We start from the raw sequence: 16,397 nt of genomic DNA, 5'->3' as shown, positions 1-16,397 counted from the left end.
GCGCGCAGCTTCATCGATCCGGAAGCTGGTTGAAGAAGCTATTCACTGCGTTTTGAGGCAAAATATCTCGAGGTGATATCCGAGCTCGGATGCGAGACTTTGGACGGTCGGACAATACTTCCCGGATTTCACGTGCTGGCGAAATGCGCAAAATATTCGACATTCTCGAGCAAAAATCCTGGACATATTCAGTGCTGAAGATGCATGTTTCTGGGTCGATAACACACTTATGCGCTCATGTCGAGTGTTGAGATGTTTTTGTTTGTTTACTCATGTTTGTCAAGTGCCGCTTGTTCAACATTTTACCCCTGTTCCACAAGTACTAGCTAGTGCATGCTGATAGCAATGCTCTCAACTGAGCCATCAATCGGGCTCTGATGCAATGACTGCTCTGCTTGGATTTATATTTTCACATGTTCGTGCACACCCCAACCTGACGCCCCTGCGCTTGAGTCCTTCAGGCTAGTGGTCTTCGGTATCGCCATTGTAGACCGCTTCTATCTCCTCTAGCTCCCTGGTGACTTTGAGATTCTCCGGGTGGATCATTTCATCAGCTGCTCGATCCCACCAGTTCGGGGTCGGAGATGCGGCCAGCTTTGAGATATCGAAGTCCCTCGCAACGAGACCAAGCGGGATTTGTCGCGTGTGGGTAGGGATAGAATATGAAACGCCGTCTGCATGCACTGCAGGTTGATGTGTGTTTCGAGGGATACTCCTTTATCTACAGCATACGTACTTGGCTATGCGAGCGTTGTCCAAAGTGTACATCATTCCGGACACACTGCGCCGAATACTGCCCTGCATCTGTACCTCCTGACTCAAAGCTAATGGAGCCAGTTAGTTAGCACTGCGCCACCCTCACCGAAAACTGCCGATGCCTGCGCCGAACTTATGGGCTTCACAATCCAATGCCACTGGGCACATGATTTTTTATTACCTGAAACAGACCAATGTGATTAGCAAGTCTTGTGCATGTGGTCATGGACTCTAGAGGGATCGTTCACGAAGAGCATCGGTACATATTTGTGATGTTTCTTTCAGCCGCAATCCTGGGTGTGCATGTGGTCGTCCAACCAAGCCTTCCCCGGACCCAACCGCTGTAATGCTGCGCCTAGACCCAGAGCTCTCATTGCTCCCCTTGCATATCTGCATAACCGGGATTTCACCCACTATCTTGACCATAATCCCTATGCCTCTGCGCGTTTTCTTACCCCACCCCACAAGCACTCAGCGGGTGGTCAGACTCACGTCGTGTCACCATCTCACTAGGCTATCTGTTTCCGTGGAGTACATCTCCCATGCTTGGGCTTAGATTGCCGCACACATGCAGGGATTTGGAGCGGATTTACAACCTCATAACTACCCATATCGGCCGACATTACGCCTAAATGCAGCAAAGGTACTATCTGCCACCAGACTTCAGCGTGAAGGCAACTCGTACCTTACTCCCGACCCGCACGTCACGGCGAGGTTGTCCTAATACTTAAAACAACAAGCCAAAGTACTGGTCCTCATCGATCGTCAACCGGTGGACTCAATATCCCAGCCTAGATCGTTGGCCACGTAACTTCACCCTTGGGGGGCACCATTACTCCAAGAACATGTACAGTGATATTCATCCACTGTTGGTACGAAGATGTCTACGTTGAAGTAGAAGAATTTGTCGATACTTACCCCTCTTAGACTTGGAAAAGGCAAAATAAAAGAAAGAATCGAGGGCCAATCGTGAATCACGAAAGGAAAGGGCATTGAAGATCTGCCTTCGGCCTCGACGCCCGTGTTGTAGGATTGAGGGTACAACGTGAGGAGCAAACTCTGATTTCATTCCGAACCTTCACTCAACACTTTTTCCTTTAAATACTGTCCTGATTTGCCTATCACGGCATCGCGCACATTTACAGCGCAATATTTGCCTCATGAAAACCCCCATCAGCTCTAGAGCAAATATTAGAGCTATTATGGGAGTATGTCATGCCTTGGTTCTAAGTCGAACTCGTTTTTCAAACCATTGAAGCATGGTTCCCACGATCATTTGCTGAAATTTGCCAAGCCGCGAATGCTCCAGAATAGGTCATGTGTGCTGCTGTTCCAACGAAGTTGGAGAACAAACTGATTGTTGTCGAGTATCGTGTTGAATGCGAATTTACTGGGTAACGTCGTTCAACGTCGATTGCCCAAATGATACATCCCCGCCAGCCATATCGCTTGCCGAGTGCTCAGGAGGTGCTTGGACCCAGGCCCAGGAGAGGTGGCATCTCGGCTCGGACTCTAGTCCGTGTATGGTAATGGCCCCGCGGCCGATCAGCATTCACCGTGAACTGAGGAAGTCTGGGATCACATATCCATGTCTGGTTCGGTTCTCCCTGCCGATGGCCTTCATCAGTAAAAAGACCATTTGGAATGTCCCGACCTGGCTACTTTTACATTACTCGAAGGACTAATCAACAACTCTTGTGCCTGTAGATATCCTGTATATGGGCCTAGAGGCGAAAAACACTCACCGCCTTCGTCTAATTCCGATCTTCTCGCTTGTGCCTGATGGTACCTGTGACGCGCTTTTCGACTTCGTGCCTCCTTCCTGTGCATTCACACTGTGATGATTTTTTCATTTCCTCTATATAGGCTGTGTCTAGAGCAGGGGCCTCGTCTCTGCCACTTTAGTGAACAATCTTGACTGTCATTCTTATGTCTGTGCGCCACCCGTCATCATTTTTCTCAGCTCACATCACAAGAACTCACCGAATAGCTAGGCCCAAGCCCGGTCATCGTCTAGTGGGCCCACCCATCCCACCCGAGCAGAGAATATCGCCCATGCTCGAGCTTGGATTGCAGCATATGAGAACTGGGATTTGGAACGGATTTACAACCTTACAACCTCACTCCAAGACTTTGAATACTCGTATCTTCCTGCATCGGCGGGTATTCCACCTAAATCGATGAAGGAGTGGCAAAGATACAACCGGTCCATCAAAAACTTGATACCAGACTTGACGGTGAGCACAACCCGCATTTTTACCTCCAACCTGGACGATGCTTACGTGCTTTAGACTGAAGTGTCGGACATCCATGAGAGTAATGGATGTGTTGTTGCCCATGTGCGCTTATCGTTATCGAATTTTGAGACACGAACTTTAATTCCCACCTAGATTGTTGGTCGCGCAACTTCACGCTCAGGGAAACCATTCCTTCAGGAATACGTGCTGTTCATCCACTGTCGGTACGAGTATAACACCTATAGCAACGAGAGGAGCGTCAAGGTCCACGAGGTGGAAGAATTCGTCGGCACGAGCTTTAACAGCGCTTTTTTTGCAGCGGAGAAACGGTGAATTGCGGACCGTGGACAGAACAGGGACCAGCAGCCGGTGGGGACCAGGGACTTGCGTCCAGCTTCCGCATCTTCGTCGGGTGCCTGCAAGAATCATTTGGGCAAGCCTTAACTTCCATTTCAGGTCCTGGTTCAACGCATCTCGCCTCCCGATGCTGAATTGTCCTTTAATCTCAGCTATGGCGTTGTACATACATATGGTATTTGCACCTTGCGAATATACGCACCCCACATCGGGTGATCGGGCCTCTGGGGTTCGTTTCTCCCCTACCGCTGAGTGTTCAGAAAGTCAACTTGACCCCGGGCCAGGGGAAAGCCGCAACTCGGCTCAAATTCATGCAGTACCAGCTGCTAACGAATGAGCATTGCCCTCAACGAAGGCCCCCAAACACTCACAACTAATCTGGTCGATGACTGCTGATAGATCTGGGTGGCGACGTAATCATGCCCTTCACAAACGAATGGATGGCTTCCTCGTTGCCTAAACTAGAGCAATTGGCAAGTCTTTGTGCATGTGATCATGGACTCTGCTCACGAAGAGCATTGGTGTGACCATCGCGGTGCATATGCGCCACCTCTGAGGGCTGATCGTGTTTCATGATGTTGCAGCCACATCCCGTGTCCAATCAAGCCATGCATGGACACAACTGCTGTAACGCTTCTTGCTCCCTCTAAAAAAGCTGCACCCAACCCAGAGCTTTATTTCCATATCACCCCTAGCTACCTTTGCGTGTCTGCATAACTGAGATTTCACTCCACCATCTTGACCCATAATATAATCCCTATGCCTGTGCGTCATCATTCCCCTCGATCCTCACCTCACAGACACTCAGCAAGTGGTCAGGCTCACGCCGTGCCATCGCCATCTAATGAGGCTACCTGTCCTACCTCGGTGGAGTGCATCTCCCATGTTCGAGTTTGGCTTGCCGCGTATGAGAACTGGGATTTGGAGCGGATGTACAATCTTGCGACCTCACTTGGGGACTTTGAATACTCGTATTTCCCCGCATCGGCCGGTATTCCGCCTAAATCGTTGAAGGTGTGGCAAAAGCACAATCGATATATAAAATATCTGCTGCCAGACTTAAGGGTGAACTTCATTCGCATTTCCCTCAGCCGGCACGTCATGGCGATGCTAACCCTACTTTGGACAACAGGCTGAAGTCTTGAAAATCTATGAGTGCAATGGATGTGTCGTTACGCATGTGTGCTTGATCTTCACCGACTGCCGAGACATGAACTTAGTATCCCGACCTAGGTTGTTGGCCGCGCAACTTCGCGCTTTGGGACGCCATTCCTTCAAGAATATGTACTGTTCCACCATTGTCGGTACGAACTTGACGCCCTCAGCTCTGAGCGCTCCATCAAGATCCACAAAGTAGAGGAATTTGTCGATACCCACTTCTCCAGGACATTTTTTGCGGGGGAGAAGGCGGAAGAAAAGGAGATCAAGAACCAATTGCAAATCACGAATGGAGGGTCCAAAGAACCGCGTTCGACTTCAACGTCCATGTCGGCTGGTCGAAGATACAACACGAGCAAACTTTGATTCCTCCATTCAACTTTGGAATACTGTTCTGATTTGTGCACCTGTATTGAGCCAATGTAATCAAGGGATCGAAAGCCCTTGTGGCCACAAATTCATCTAAACTGCTGATTGTCCATGAGGGTGGCTTACAACTTTGCAGGCTGGCGGACTCCGTAAGTTAGCATCTCGCACGCCGACTGAACCTTTCTCCCATTGGCCAGCACGCGTTCGACCTCTTCCTGTGCTTTCCTCACTCCACCCCCATTAGTACCATTCACAGATGGCCCTTCATTTGTCCACTGCGCGAAAGCCTCGATGTCGATCCTGGCATCTGCCTCAGCGATGTCAATCTGGAAAGCCGACCAGAGCGCGTGTTCGAGGAGATAGAGCCCACATGCAGCCTCGCCGATAAAGTAGAAGAACGGGCGTGGAAAAATTGGATCGAGAGACTCATTTCCAACAAGTAGCGTGCGGAGCTGCGCGACAAGGCGTAGCGATGCCGACAACGCGTCAAGTTGAAACTCCACAGTTTTAAAAGCTTCTAGGCATGATGCTCTTTCGACTAGCCCATTGCCCCACTTTGGAAAAGAAAGACACTGCCAGTGAGTTCCGATACAGCAAATAAAAAATAAAAATCAAGCTGAGCTCACTGCGTAAAAAGAATCGAGAGCTACCGCGTCCTTACACGCCCTCAGGACATCAAGGGCAAGCACGTTCGCAGTTCCTTCCCAGATTTTCTCTACCAGGGAGTCACGTATCATCCTAGATGGGATAATACTCGTCATTGGGTTCCAGTTTGAAATAGCACAACGGCAACAGACCTTCCAATACCTGTTTCTTCCATGTATCCCTGACTGCCCATGGAAGCCATACACTCCTCCATCCCGCTGACTGCGAAGCTCGAAGCAAAACCTTTGGCTACAGGAATGAGCAATCTCAACCGTGCGAATTCTTCTACGGAGGCGTTGCCGTTCTCGGATCGCCCCAGCAATACTACCGCTCCAAACACCATATGGGTAAGAGCTCTGTAGAGAACAGACGCTTTGGCAAGTGTATAGGTGTGCAAGGGAAGTTTACGCAATAACGTCCCTCCGCTTTCAGCGTTCGAATTGGTGATCACTCGAACGTTGGCATAAGCTTTGGCGATCTGAAGTGATCGTCCTAGACATGAGATGGACATGATGGCAGAGTGAAGACGTGTGATGGTGAGGACAGGAATCACGCTTTTAATGCCCTGATTGAGCGGCCCTACAAGATATCCTTGCGTATTATGCAGCTCAAGTTCTGCTGTGGGGACGGGCTGGGTTCCTATCTTGTTCTTGAGCCTATGGATGCGGATCCCATTCAGCTTGGTATCCACAGGCTGCAGCTGAGGGATGGTTCGCGCATTGATTCCCAGTGCAATCGAGCCTACAGGAGGACCAGGGATAAGTGGCACCCTGACGGGGACTAAGAACAGAGATAATGATCTTGAGCCTTGCGATATGCATCCTAACAAGAGAATAATAAGTGAGTAATCTTTAAGCTGCAAATCCCGAATCACTCGCCGGTTCTAGCAAGAGCGAGGGAAATATCACCATCTGTCGCAGATGAAAACCACTTGAAGCCATTGATGCGCCACAGTTCGCTTCCAAACCCGTGCTCTTGCGTCCGGGATGCAGTACTCTCAATTTGTGAGAGATCAGAGCCTCCGGGTCGTTCAGTCATCCACTGGCCTGATGTGAAACCAACCGATGGATCCCGCCTAGATTGGTCGCTCATCGGCAAACGGATGAATCGCCAGTGTGCTGGGGACATACGAGAGAAGACGTGGTAATATCTCTGATTTCATCTGAGCTGTCCCGTAGAGTTCGATGACTGCGGGGAAACTCGGCATCAGAACGGCGCCCAATAACATGCTGCATGCGGTCAGGGAAGCTTACCTCGAGCGCATCCATCCGTCATGGAGAATGGACACATAATCTTCATCAATTACGTATCAATAAGGGATAAGATCGAAAGATCAGACATACCATCCTTAAATCGGGAGAACCGACAGCGATCTTGAGAAAACTGTACACTCTGGCCCATTCGGCGTACTTTGCACGGTCATATGCAATGGACACGAGACCCTCCTTGAATGCGATCGCCTTGATGATCCTCCACCCTTCTGAAGTGAAAAGCTCGTCAATACGCTTTCCATAGTTGTCGTACTGCCGGACCCAAGGTTGGGTATGAGGCTGATCAACGAGTGCACCGATCTTCTGTATGGCTGCCAAGATCGACAACCAGTCAGGCTTGGGATCCTTCCGAATGCATAGAAGCTGGATCCCACTCACGACCCCGAATATCTTCGCCCCAGCGGATGAGATCCCTTTCGATATTACTCCTCAACCTTTAAGGGATAACTATAGGCCCTAGATTACTCCCCATCATTCGGAAAAAACCGCTTACGGTTCAGGAGCCAAACGCTTCAGCAACGAAGGAAGTACAGTGTCTTCGCTGTACGGATGTGGTAAAACATATGATGGCTACAGCCAAGGTGGGTTTGCGTCGTTGCGTCGTTGAATGATGGAACTTACGGGTTGAAACCCTTCTTCGACTCGCATATCTGGTGTCGACCTGGAGGGAAGCTCAGCTGCAGCCAACTGATTCAGCGCTAATATTCAGCAGGTGAACAGCCCCCACCTGCAGAGCCTGCGCTTGCGTTACATTGATATAGAGCAAGGCCAAAGTCGCGAGTCCTGAACGTCCGGTAATGAATTTCAATTGATTACCTATTTTGGGGAGGCTTACACATGGCGATGTTGGGCCACAATAACTGTTATAAAATCCACAGGTTGCGCGTTGCTTCATCACTTGCTACTCCCACGATTCAAGAGACTCAAGGAACTTATCCAAACAGACAGCTTTCGAAGCAACCTTGGCACCTCCTGGTGAGCACTTTGTGCGTGGGTGATGGCACTCAACTCCACCGTGCAGGGGAACTAGCACTATTCGCTGGAGCCAATTTTTCTTCCATCAATTAAATGATCTCTGGCGCCGCCTTCTAAAGTTCAGAGATTCAGTTTCCCATCCATCAGAGTTTGAAACCCAATGAGTGCGAAGCGGCGTCGTGCTGCTTCCAGGAACGATATCAATTTAGCTCCTAGCCAAGTTGCTCGACTTTCAACGAACTTGTTTAAAGATCGCCCCCAAGAAATACGGGACCGAATGATTGGGGGATGCTGTCAGATAGTGAAAGCACACCCTACTCCGGCACGCCTAACAGGGAGTCAAATGCGTCTTGGCGCTCAGGGCGGGCCCCAGTCCATTATCCCCCCATGGGTTACCTTGCTTTTCAAACCTCACAATCTGCCAAAGCCTTTTTTTCCTCCTAAAATTGATCCTCGTTTTCCCACACAAGGCCAAGGCTGCGCACCAGCCATTTCTAGTGCGATGTAGCAATCGCGTGAGAGGGGCGGTTGTACGTGTTGTTATGCCTGGCCCGATCTGGGCGAAGCGCTCGGCGGTTGTACTCGCGACATAATGAGGGATTAAGGATGAGACTCGGGGGATGTTTCAGATGAGGGACGGGATCGACGTTATCATTAGCTGTGAATACAAGGTACTTATACTATGATAAGGCTATGTTAAGAATGGAATATAGGGTGTCGAAGTAGGCCAGTTGACAATGCGTGAGCCGGGGATTGCCTTTCTGCTCTTCATCTTGCGCCACACATTGTAAATGTATATGCGTGATATGTGGGCTGAGAGCGCGATATCTAATGACACTGATATTGTGCTCAGGCCTCGTGGACCCAGACTTTCACAAGAGGCTACTCGGTGTCGGAATAAGTGTGAGATGCTGCGCATCTGTACCGTACGTGAAACATGTTGCCGGAGCGGCATCATGACTTGGATTCGATTCCAAACAGTACGCCCCATCGGCCATACCACAAACGGTTGCGGAGGGCGGCGGTGTTGAACATGAGACATCGGATCTAAGTAAGTATACTTACGCTCACAATCCCTCTAATTTTGTTATCTAGAACACATATTCAAGCTTATAGATCCGAAAGACACTGGCGAGCCTTGCCTGAGCGAAGAAACTAGTCTTCTTGCGATTCATCTCACGATTGGTGACATGTGACCGTAATGCCGGAGCCAGCCGCGAAATCTGTATAGCTCAACTTTCTTTCCAACTTCTCAGCACTTCAGCAAGCATCTACACCAGGTAAGCTTCCTCCTTTTACGAGTACACCGTAATATTTTTACGCTGATTCGTGTTTAGAAATGGCAAGAAAGAAGTCTGGAAAGGCCCACGAAACCTTCGGGGCTCGTCTCGGCTTAGTGATTCGGTCAGGAAAATTCACCTTCGGGTACAAGACGGCCTTGAAACAGATGCGCAGTGGGCAAGGCGAGTTATATCGTTTTCTGCCTCCGGGGACTGGAGCATGAGGCTGAGAAGGTCCCCTATGCTGATACCTTTTCTTCTACCATGGACCGTAAATTGTCGTTTCAATGTTTCATACCGTCAGCGAAACTCGTCATGATTGCCTCCAACTGCCCACCACTCCGCAAGTCTGAGCTCGAGTACTATGCCATGTTGTCGAAGACAGTGGTCCACCATTACAATGGGACAAACTTGGCACTTGGGACCGCTGCCGGGAAGATGTTCCGCATTGGGTGAGCACACCGTCATTTGGAAGTGTTGGCCATGTTCTGATATTCTGTATCTATCAGTGTTATCACAGTGACTGATCCTGGTGACAGTGATATCATGCTAATCGCTGAGGGTGCTCAACAATGAGCAGTTGGATTGTCTGACTCTCCATTTGCGCCCTGCGCATTTCGCACTTTTTACGACCATGTTTAGTTTATGTTGAATCACAGTGCAGGCGTTTAAAATATGAGTTTTTCATGACCGCCATCAACGAGACGTCGGTGTGTTAATTTATTAACGTTCATCTGTTTCGTACATGCTCCGAAGATCAGTGGAAGGTGGGTTTTAGCAACTGTGATTGGTCATGGTATGTAAGCACCTGCGCTCAGGCGCTATTGCATTCCTTATATATTGAATGAATGAGCCTCAGCCCCACGAGTCACGCAAAGGACTGTGAACAAGATCAATACTAAATGTCAAGCTCCCCTGCGATGGAGGACGCTGCAACGTGGGCGAAAGCCTTCTCCACATAGTAATAGTCCTATACTGATCAGTTGTTATACACCGATAGGGTCAGGGAAAGGTTGCGATCCGCACTTCGTGCTCGCAACGCTCTGAGCGACGCAGTGAAAGGGACGCTGAACCTGGCCATCGAAACTGCAGAGTAAGCCACTTCTGGAATTATCTCAGCGCCGTTACGTTTACTTCCGATTGTAGTCAGACTACGCGGGGCAAGTGGGACGCGCAAGTATATGCTCTAAGCGCCGAAGTTGCTGCGATTGAACGCACACTCAAGGCAGTACAGCATGAGCTATCTCTGGCTACGTGTGGCCTAAATAAGGTCGTCAACATGTCCTCCACACTATGCCGCCTTCCCGATGGCCTACTGGCGGATATTTTCCGTCATGGAGCAGAAAGTTGTATCGAAGCCGAGGACGAATATATTTTCTTATCAACCATCACGTCGACGTGTCATCATTGGCGCGAAGTAGCCATCAACGCACCTTTCCTATGGACCCGAACTACCATCAAAGCAGGGTCCTATGACCCTATGATGTATACTTACTTGGATCGAGCCAAACAGGCACCCTTACGTCTGACGATCGTCCTGGAGAACGATTTCATACAATGGAGTTCCGAACACATTAACCAATGGACTACCGCTCTTGCACCGTACTTCGCCCGGGTGCATAAACTCATTGTCCGGACGAACGAGCCAAGCGGAGCCAAATCCCTGTTTCCGTTAAAAACCCCCATGCCGTACCTTAGACAGCTTACATGGATGAATGGAAGGAGTGAAGATGTGGAGGACGACGACGAAGCCGGTGACGAAGGGCCGCCGCGTGTCAAGCTTTTCGAAATAGACGACTTCGCACCACCCCATTACCGACTTGAGTTTAACGGGCAGCGTTACGTTGTTGATTGGGATGAAGCCGTCTTAGCCAAAATAACACACCTGGACCTTGACAATCTCGCAGGACGCCCTTCCGCTGACGTGGTTCGCCTCGTTGCTCGCTGTCCTAACCTGAAGCGGTTGCGTTGGGTGCAATACTTAGGCGAAGATGACCTTGTGGAGAGTGGGACTCAGATGCCCAAGTTCCGTTCAGATAGTTTGGAGGTCCTGGACATAGACATCCCTGACAACAGTGACGAACAACGGAGTATCCTATGGCACATGGATTTCCCACGTCTTTATAGTCTATCCATCATCGCTCGCTCACCGAATTCGCATTGGGCTGAGCAAGGCTTGGGTGACAGACTGCGTTTCCCACAGCTTCGGTCAGCTTGGATCTCGTCGCATGCCTTTTCTCCTACCACCGCTATGCGCTTCCTCCACGCTCACCCTACTGTCGAACAGTTCGGTTGTGGGGTGGGTTCGTCTATTGGCGGTGTGCTCTCCTTCCTCATCGAATCTTCTTCAAACCTCCATGGTCCACTCCGCTTACCGAGCCTCAAGTTTGTCTACTTCCTGGATACAGCATGTGCGAATCAGCCCGGAAAGTTCTGTGACATGATTCGTTCATTAATGAAGGCGAGAGTTGACCTGAAGGACGAGAAGGGTAACGCGACCCCCTTCAGAGTTCAACTGAACGATGAGACCTGGCGAGACAGCTCAAACATAGCCGAGGAGATCTTACACTTAGCGGAGAAGGAGTACCCAGGCCAAATCAAGCTCTCAGCTGCTGATGACACAGTTCCTTACATGTTTAGCTATGAGCAGGCGTAGAGGTCTGCATGCTCTCTTATCGGGGCTGGCTGGTAAACTAGTCTCAGCTATCCGTTTGCTTTCGGTTGCACTGTATATCCATTTCCGTACTAATATTTCTGTACCATTTAATATTCTGTACTTCTCCATGTCATCCATGCCATTGTTCACTCAAGCACTTTAATGCCTTCGGAGGCCGATCCCGCCATACTATTCTTAGAGCTTTCTTGGAATCTCCCCAGCTCAGGTAATTGTTTGAGCAACTACATGGTCAGACATTGAAGTGCCATTGTCGTGTGGTTAAATAAGTATTACCCTGCGGTCTCATTATCACGCAGCAGTGTGGCTATCCCATTTAGCACACCGTGACATGCAATGTGCCATACAACTTGAGGGCATCATGGGTGTCTCTGGCGTGTGGGATTGTGATAACATTGGGGTTGGGTGTCTGTATGTATATGTTGTTAAGCATCTCAGGGAAGACCCAGACGAACGGGAGCGTTAGAGCGGATGTCAAGCGTTGCTGGGCCATCGCACACAGGTAATCCTTGCCCTACTTACAGCCTATCTAACTGTATAGCAAAGACGACAACGAAAGGAAACGGTGAACGTGAAACTAGCGCCTCTGACGCTTTGTGCGACGAAGGGTTCGCCACTCGGCAGCGCTTTGCCTGCGGCCACGCCCCCTTGCGTGGCACCGGGCTGCCGCAACAACATATGTATGTAATGGGATTGAAAAATCCTCAATCCCTCGTTGCGGCTCTACTCTAGTGCGTACGTTGCGGCCTGGTTTCTCCCGGTCCAACATTCTTCATGCGTCAACCTGGTGCAAGTTTGTCACGAGTGCTTATCCGCTGCACGGGAAGCTTTCAAAAATTTCGCGAGTCTAGCGATTTCCTTGGGGCGTCTCATGAGCTTCTCGTATGTGGTTGTCTGAGGCTGCCTGGAGGTTCGCGCGGTTTGGTCACATGCCTAGGCACCTTTATGTAATTAAATTGTTTACCCTGACGGTTTGGCAACCCCCGATTGCCAAAATGTCCCATAACTTCAGCACTCATCATGGCTATTGAGTGGAATGGCCGTTTGGCCATCCCGAAACTCCCTCCCAGCCCTTCTCTTCTGCAACGTGCTTCGTATCATTTGTGTTATCTGCAGGTGAAGATTTTGGCGGTTATTTTCCGTGTTGGTGTCGCCTGGCATACAACCTTCAGAAGATACATTCTTGGGCGTGAACTCGCATGGGAGCGCTCGTATCATAAATATACGAGGGAGTATGCAATTCCTTCAACCAAAAGCTCGCGCTTGATAAAGGTTGGAATTCCGCACAGATTCGTTGAAACCTGCAGACGATCCGTGTGATCTGTTATCCTTCTGTACACTTGCAGATACGCGTTTGGGAACCCCCTGAGGAGTTCGCAGCCAAAGGTCCCCGACCTGTGCACATTAACTTCCACGGTGGCGGGTTCGTTCTCCAGGGTTTCGGAATCGATGCAGATTTCTGTGAACTCCTTTCGAACGAGCTCGGCACCTACGTGCTGGATTGTGATTATGCCAAAGGTATGATATGTATTCTGCACCTGCATATCGGAAACATTGGTCCTAATACTCGAGCAGCACCAGAAAACCCCTTTCCACATGCTTATAACGATGCTGTCGACGTCGTCGATCACGTCTTTAAAGAATGTGCAGATTATGATCTCTCCAACTTCACAATGAGCGGCTTTTCTGCGGGCGCTGCTCTTGCTACTACGACTTCTTGCACCTCCCCTAATGTCAAGGGGAAGCCAAAAGCTCTGGTCCTTATGTATCCTCCGGGGGACTTTTCGAGGCCCCCTGGCCCCCCACTCAAGGCAGGGCCCCTTATTCCAGAGTCCTCTGCTCCTTCGGGTTCACTGAATGTTGATTCCTAGCCACGCAAGGGATCAACTGCTCCAGTTCTTTCTTCCTTTGTCCTAGAAGTATTCAATGCAGCAATGTAGCAACCGTCTTCGTTTCCCGCAGGTATCTTTATTACTCACTAGTACCAATAGTGTCCAGCCCCCATACCACCGCTCAGACCCTCGGATTTCCCCCCTCTGCGACGATCCCCGAGACTTCCCGAAGAAAATCTGCATAGTTACAGGGGAGTTGGACAACATCAAGCTGGGGGGCGAATTAATCGCCGTTGGGATCAAAGAGTCAGATGCTGGCATTTATCTCGAGGAACGTGAGTTGTCGCCGATTCTCTTCAAGGTTGACCGAAATAAACTAGCCCACGATTTCGCAGATCAAATTCCTGATGTTGGCCACGCCTGGGACAAGACAGCGATAGACGGCACTTGGGAAGATGCGCGCAGGACCGAGGTATGTCCTGATTGGCCTTGTTACACCTCTCATGCACACTTCATATTCGCAGGCCTACAGACGAGTGATCGAGTTCTTGAGAAAGGTCCACAAGTCGAGATAGCTCATTCCCGGACTTCTGCAATTGAAACGTACTAGATGCTCTAGCATATTCTTGGACAGGTGTTTCTAGGTCTATTGCCATCCATCGTTCGTGCTTATTGGAGGGTCTTCATGCTGCACCATTACCGTTTCGTCTATAAAGCCGTTTCCGCCACTACCGAAACCACCGATAGAAATTCCATGTCAGTAACCTCTTGGGATGTGGTATGTGTGCGACCAGTTATTGAAACGTCCAATATCCCAAGTACGGATGCAAGATGAGACTCAGCACGAGCATAAAGCCATAGAAGTTGCAAACGACGTACTAGTCCCAACTCACGATCACCTTTAGCAAGATAGTTTTCAGTAAACATACTGTGCGTCAGTCATGCGCTCTAGAGGAAAAATGCAACATGCTCATCTGACCCAAGCGCTCACAATGCTGGACTGCGCGCCAATTCATAAGGTCCCCAAAACGGAGCTCAACTCATTCAAGCTTAACGGCGCGGCGGCGCTAATATAGTAGTCATTAGAGGCAGTTAGGTTGCGAGGGACGACATCAATCCCAGCCAAAACTCTGCTGAAAGTTAGTCCAGCTGCCTCGTTGGGGCTGGAACGTTTCGGGGGGTTAGCTAAAGCCGGCCCCTGCCATGCTTCCAATTATTTCTGAAAAGTCATAGCCTAGATGAATTCGGAATTCGGAGACATTCCGGAGTCACTGACACCCATACGCCACGCTTCTTCACTTCCTAATAACGACTTTGACATATGCAAGCCGAGTGATGTGTACATAGCGTCAGTTGCAGCCTCGCCTGGGGATCGATGGGGAGAACCAACAGTCCTTTGAAATGTCCGAGTTGTTTCGCGATGGCGTGAAGAAATTCAATGCGTTAGATTCGAATCAAAGAGGCGAAGCAGCTAGTACAACATGGATCCATGACATCCTGCGACCAGTATGAACTAAGGGCCAGGTCGAGACTCTCTGGGCTCTACATTCACGAATGTAAATGAGCTAGTTACAAACACGAAATACCGGTTCGACTTACGTGACCATTGAACTGACAAAATAAGAGAATCATAACCTGGACGCAAAGTTTCAGGAGTGTTACGATGAACCGAACGGCAAAGGCTTACCGTATCCATTCATCTTTTCCAGCGCCTTTTGAGCATGTGCACGATCCTCAAAACTGACAAAAGCAAATCCTTTGCCAATACCAGTGTCACGATCCCTTCCGATGAACACGCGGGCAACACGCCCGAATGTTGAGAACAACTCTCGCAAGTCGTCTTCCGCTGCATCCTCCGACACATTTGTCACTCGCAAAGTTGGAAGGTCATCGCGGCTGCTTCGATTCATTGTCTCGCCTGCACCGCGGCCGGCACCGGCGCGCATCGATGGCGGGATGTATTTACCACTGGAAGCAGGAGCAGCGCGCCCTGCGTCGGCGGGGCTATCATCGTCATGCCCGGTACCTAAATCAGCTAAAATAGTGGTCGATAACAAAATCGGCAGGACCTTTAGGCTTGGAGCACTCACCAGCATCGCCCCCTAATGGTGCAAGGACATCCTTGTGCGGACATTTTGAGGTAAAGTGGGCTCCCTGGCACAAACGGCACATAATCTTCTTTCCGCTAAGTTGCTTCTTGATATTAGCTTCTTCATCAGGCTCCTGCTCTGCGGCTTTGTTCCCGGCACTAAGCTTGAGCTCGACACGTTCCGCTACAGTGGTGGTGGCCTTGTCAAGTCCTGCCTTCCTGCCTTTGTCTTCACCGAACTTCGCCCACTGTTTTCGCTCCGCAACTACGTGATCTACCAAGGATGTTTGGAGCGTTCGCCTGATTTTTCGAGTGACCTTTGAATATGACAGTACGTGAATACGTTTGTCGGTGGCCGGTAAAGGGAAACCAGCGCACTTTAACTTTTTTCCCAGCCTCATTAGTAACATATTCCACGATCGTTCGTATTCCATTCGCATCGATGGTATCCAATGGCTTGAGATCGTCTAGAGCGAAGCGTAAGGACACAAACCGCGAATGACTACGAACATACCAAAATCTTCAACTTCGTCCGCCCATGACTGTTTTGGTGGATTGGAGTCGACTCTAATTTCAGTGTTTCAGCGGTTCTTAACGACAAGAAGACTCATGAAATCCGTACGCTGCAGACATCGGGCGCGATTGGGTAGAGTTATGAAGTCGGATTCACGTGCCTGTGCAAAACTCTGTTGCAGAAAATACTTTCCCAAAAAGTACTCATAATATTGCTAAGCGCCATCGTATTTGGGCCGAT

The 16,397-nt window shown here is 49.8% G+C and overlaps 7 protein-coding genes across 7 annotated transcripts; 5 read left to right on the top strand and 2 right to left on the bottom strand.

The window, feature by feature from the left end:
* Nucleotides 1-2,685: 2,685 nt before the first annotated feature.
* EI90DRAFT_3125269 (uncharacterized protein) lies at nucleotides 2,686-3,326 on the top strand (the record flags this gene model as incomplete). Its single annotated transcript, XM_039063812.1, has 4 exons — nucleotides 2,686-2,691; nucleotides 2,751-2,993; nucleotides 3,048-3,095; nucleotides 3,147-3,326. The coding sequence occupies 4 exons, from the start codon at nucleotides 2,686-2,688 to the stop codon at nucleotides 3,324-3,326; spliced, it is 477 nt and encodes a 158-aa protein (XP_038914927.1).
* Nucleotides 3,327-4,109: 783 nt separating this feature from the next.
* EI90DRAFT_3125268 (uncharacterized protein) lies at nucleotides 4,110-4,874 on the top strand (the record flags this gene model as incomplete). The annotated part of the gene is made up of 3 exons (XM_039063811.1): nucleotides 4,110-4,364; nucleotides 4,483-4,530; nucleotides 4,584-4,874. The coding sequence occupies 3 exons, from the start codon at nucleotides 4,110-4,112 to the stop codon at nucleotides 4,872-4,874; spliced, it is 594 nt and encodes a 197-aa protein (XP_038914926.1).
* Nucleotides 4,875-4,999: 125 nt separating this feature from the next.
* EI90DRAFT_2924032 (uncharacterized protein) lies at nucleotides 5,000-7,441 on the bottom strand (the record flags this gene model as incomplete). The annotated part of the gene is made up of 10 exons (XM_039054841.1): nucleotides 5,000-5,431; nucleotides 5,504-5,615; nucleotides 5,675-6,322; nucleotides 6,397-6,597; nucleotides 6,653-6,710; nucleotides 6,776-6,815; nucleotides 6,866-7,104; nucleotides 7,172-7,227; nucleotides 7,287-7,363; nucleotides 7,415-7,441. The coding sequence occupies 10 exons, from the start codon at nucleotides 7,439-7,441 to the stop codon at nucleotides 5,000-5,002; spliced, it is 1,890 nt and encodes a 629-aa protein (XP_038914925.1).
* A 1,412-nt stretch (nucleotides 7,442-8,853) lies between these two features.
* EI90DRAFT_2997252 (60S ribosomal protein L30) lies at nucleotides 8,854-9,761 on the top strand. Its single transcript, XM_039056237.1, has 4 exons — nucleotides 8,854-9,048; nucleotides 9,106-9,231; nucleotides 9,353-9,500; nucleotides 9,558-9,761. The coding sequence occupies exons 2-4, from the start codon at nucleotides 9,108-9,110 to the stop codon at nucleotides 9,622-9,624; spliced, it is 339 nt and encodes a 112-aa protein (XP_038914924.1). The 5' UTR covers nucleotides 8,854-9,048; nucleotides 9,106-9,107; the 3' UTR covers nucleotides 9,625-9,761.
* A 134-nt stretch (nucleotides 9,762-9,895) lies between these two features.
* On the top strand, nucleotides 9,896-11,860 carry EI90DRAFT_3155386 (uncharacterized protein). Its single transcript, XM_039065995.1, has 3 exons — nucleotides 9,896-9,985; nucleotides 10,049-10,141; nucleotides 10,195-11,860. The coding sequence occupies exons 1-3, from the start codon at nucleotides 9,951-9,953 to the stop codon at nucleotides 11,702-11,704; spliced, it is 1,638 nt and encodes a 545-aa protein (XP_038914923.1). The 5' UTR covers nucleotides 9,896-9,950; the 3' UTR covers nucleotides 11,705-11,860.
* Nucleotides 11,861-12,742: 882 nt separating this feature from the next.
* On the top strand, nucleotides 12,743-14,615 carry EI90DRAFT_3155385 (Alpha/Beta hydrolase protein; the record flags this gene model as incomplete). The annotated part of the gene is made up of 8 exons (XM_039065994.1): nucleotides 12,743-12,994; nucleotides 13,069-13,240; nucleotides 13,298-13,533; nucleotides 13,594-13,658; nucleotides 13,714-13,889; nucleotides 13,950-14,026; nucleotides 14,079-14,484; nucleotides 14,539-14,615. 7 exons carry the CDS (start codon nucleotides 12,743-12,745, stop codon nucleotides 14,127-14,129), a joined length of 1,029 nt encoding a protein of 342 aa, XP_038914922.1. The 3' UTR covers nucleotides 14,130-14,484; nucleotides 14,539-14,615.
* Nucleotides 14,616-14,644: 29 nt separating this feature from the next.
* On the bottom strand, nucleotides 14,645-16,276 carry EI90DRAFT_3155384 (translation initiation factor 3 RNA-binding subunit; the record flags this gene model as incomplete). The annotated part of the gene is made up of 7 exons (XM_039065993.1): nucleotides 14,645-15,096; nucleotides 15,154-15,189; nucleotides 15,242-15,589; nucleotides 15,645-15,960; nucleotides 16,022-16,110; nucleotides 16,158-16,210; nucleotides 16,266-16,276. The coding sequence occupies 7 exons, from the start codon at nucleotides 16,274-16,276 to the stop codon at nucleotides 15,068-15,070; spliced, it is 882 nt and encodes a 293-aa protein (XP_038914921.1). The 3' UTR covers nucleotides 14,645-15,067.
* Between the last annotated feature and the right edge of the window lie 121 nt (nucleotides 16,277-16,397).

Source organism: Cantharellus anzutake, assembly GCF_015039405.1.
Source record: "Cantharellus anzutake strain C23 chromosome Unknown EI90scaffold_31, whole genome shotgun sequence".
Lineage (NCBI taxonomy): Eukaryota > Fungi > Basidiomycota > Agaricomycetes > Cantharellales > Hydnaceae > Cantharellus > Cantharellus anzutake.
Note: the sequence above shows the minus strand (reverse complement) of the source record. Positions and strands in the feature narration are given on the sequence as shown.

Coding starts and splice junctions, on each gene's coding strand:
- EI90DRAFT_2997252 (XM_039056237.1), top strand. CDS start 9,108: ATGGCAAGAAAGAAGTCTGGAAAGGCCCACGAAACCTTCGGGGCTCGT. Junction 9,232..9,352: donor ACAGATGCGCAGTGGGCAAG/GCGAGTTATATC, acceptor TCATACCGTCAG/CGAAACTCGTCATGATTGCC. Junction 9,501..9,557: donor GGGAAGATGTTCCGCATTGG/GTGAGCACACCG, acceptor TGTATCTATCAG/TGTTATCACAGTGACTGATC.
- EI90DRAFT_3155386 (XM_039065995.1), top strand. CDS start 9,951: ATGTCAAGCTCCCCTGCGATGGAGGACGCTGCAAC. Junction 9,986..10,048: donor GCGATGGAGGACGCTGCAAC/GTGGGCGAAAGC, acceptor ATACACCGATAG/GGTCAGGGAAAGGTTGCGAT. Junction 10,142..10,194: donor CTGGCCATCGAAACTGCAGA/GTAAGCCACTTC, acceptor TTCCGATTGTAG/TCAGACTACGCGGGGCAAGT.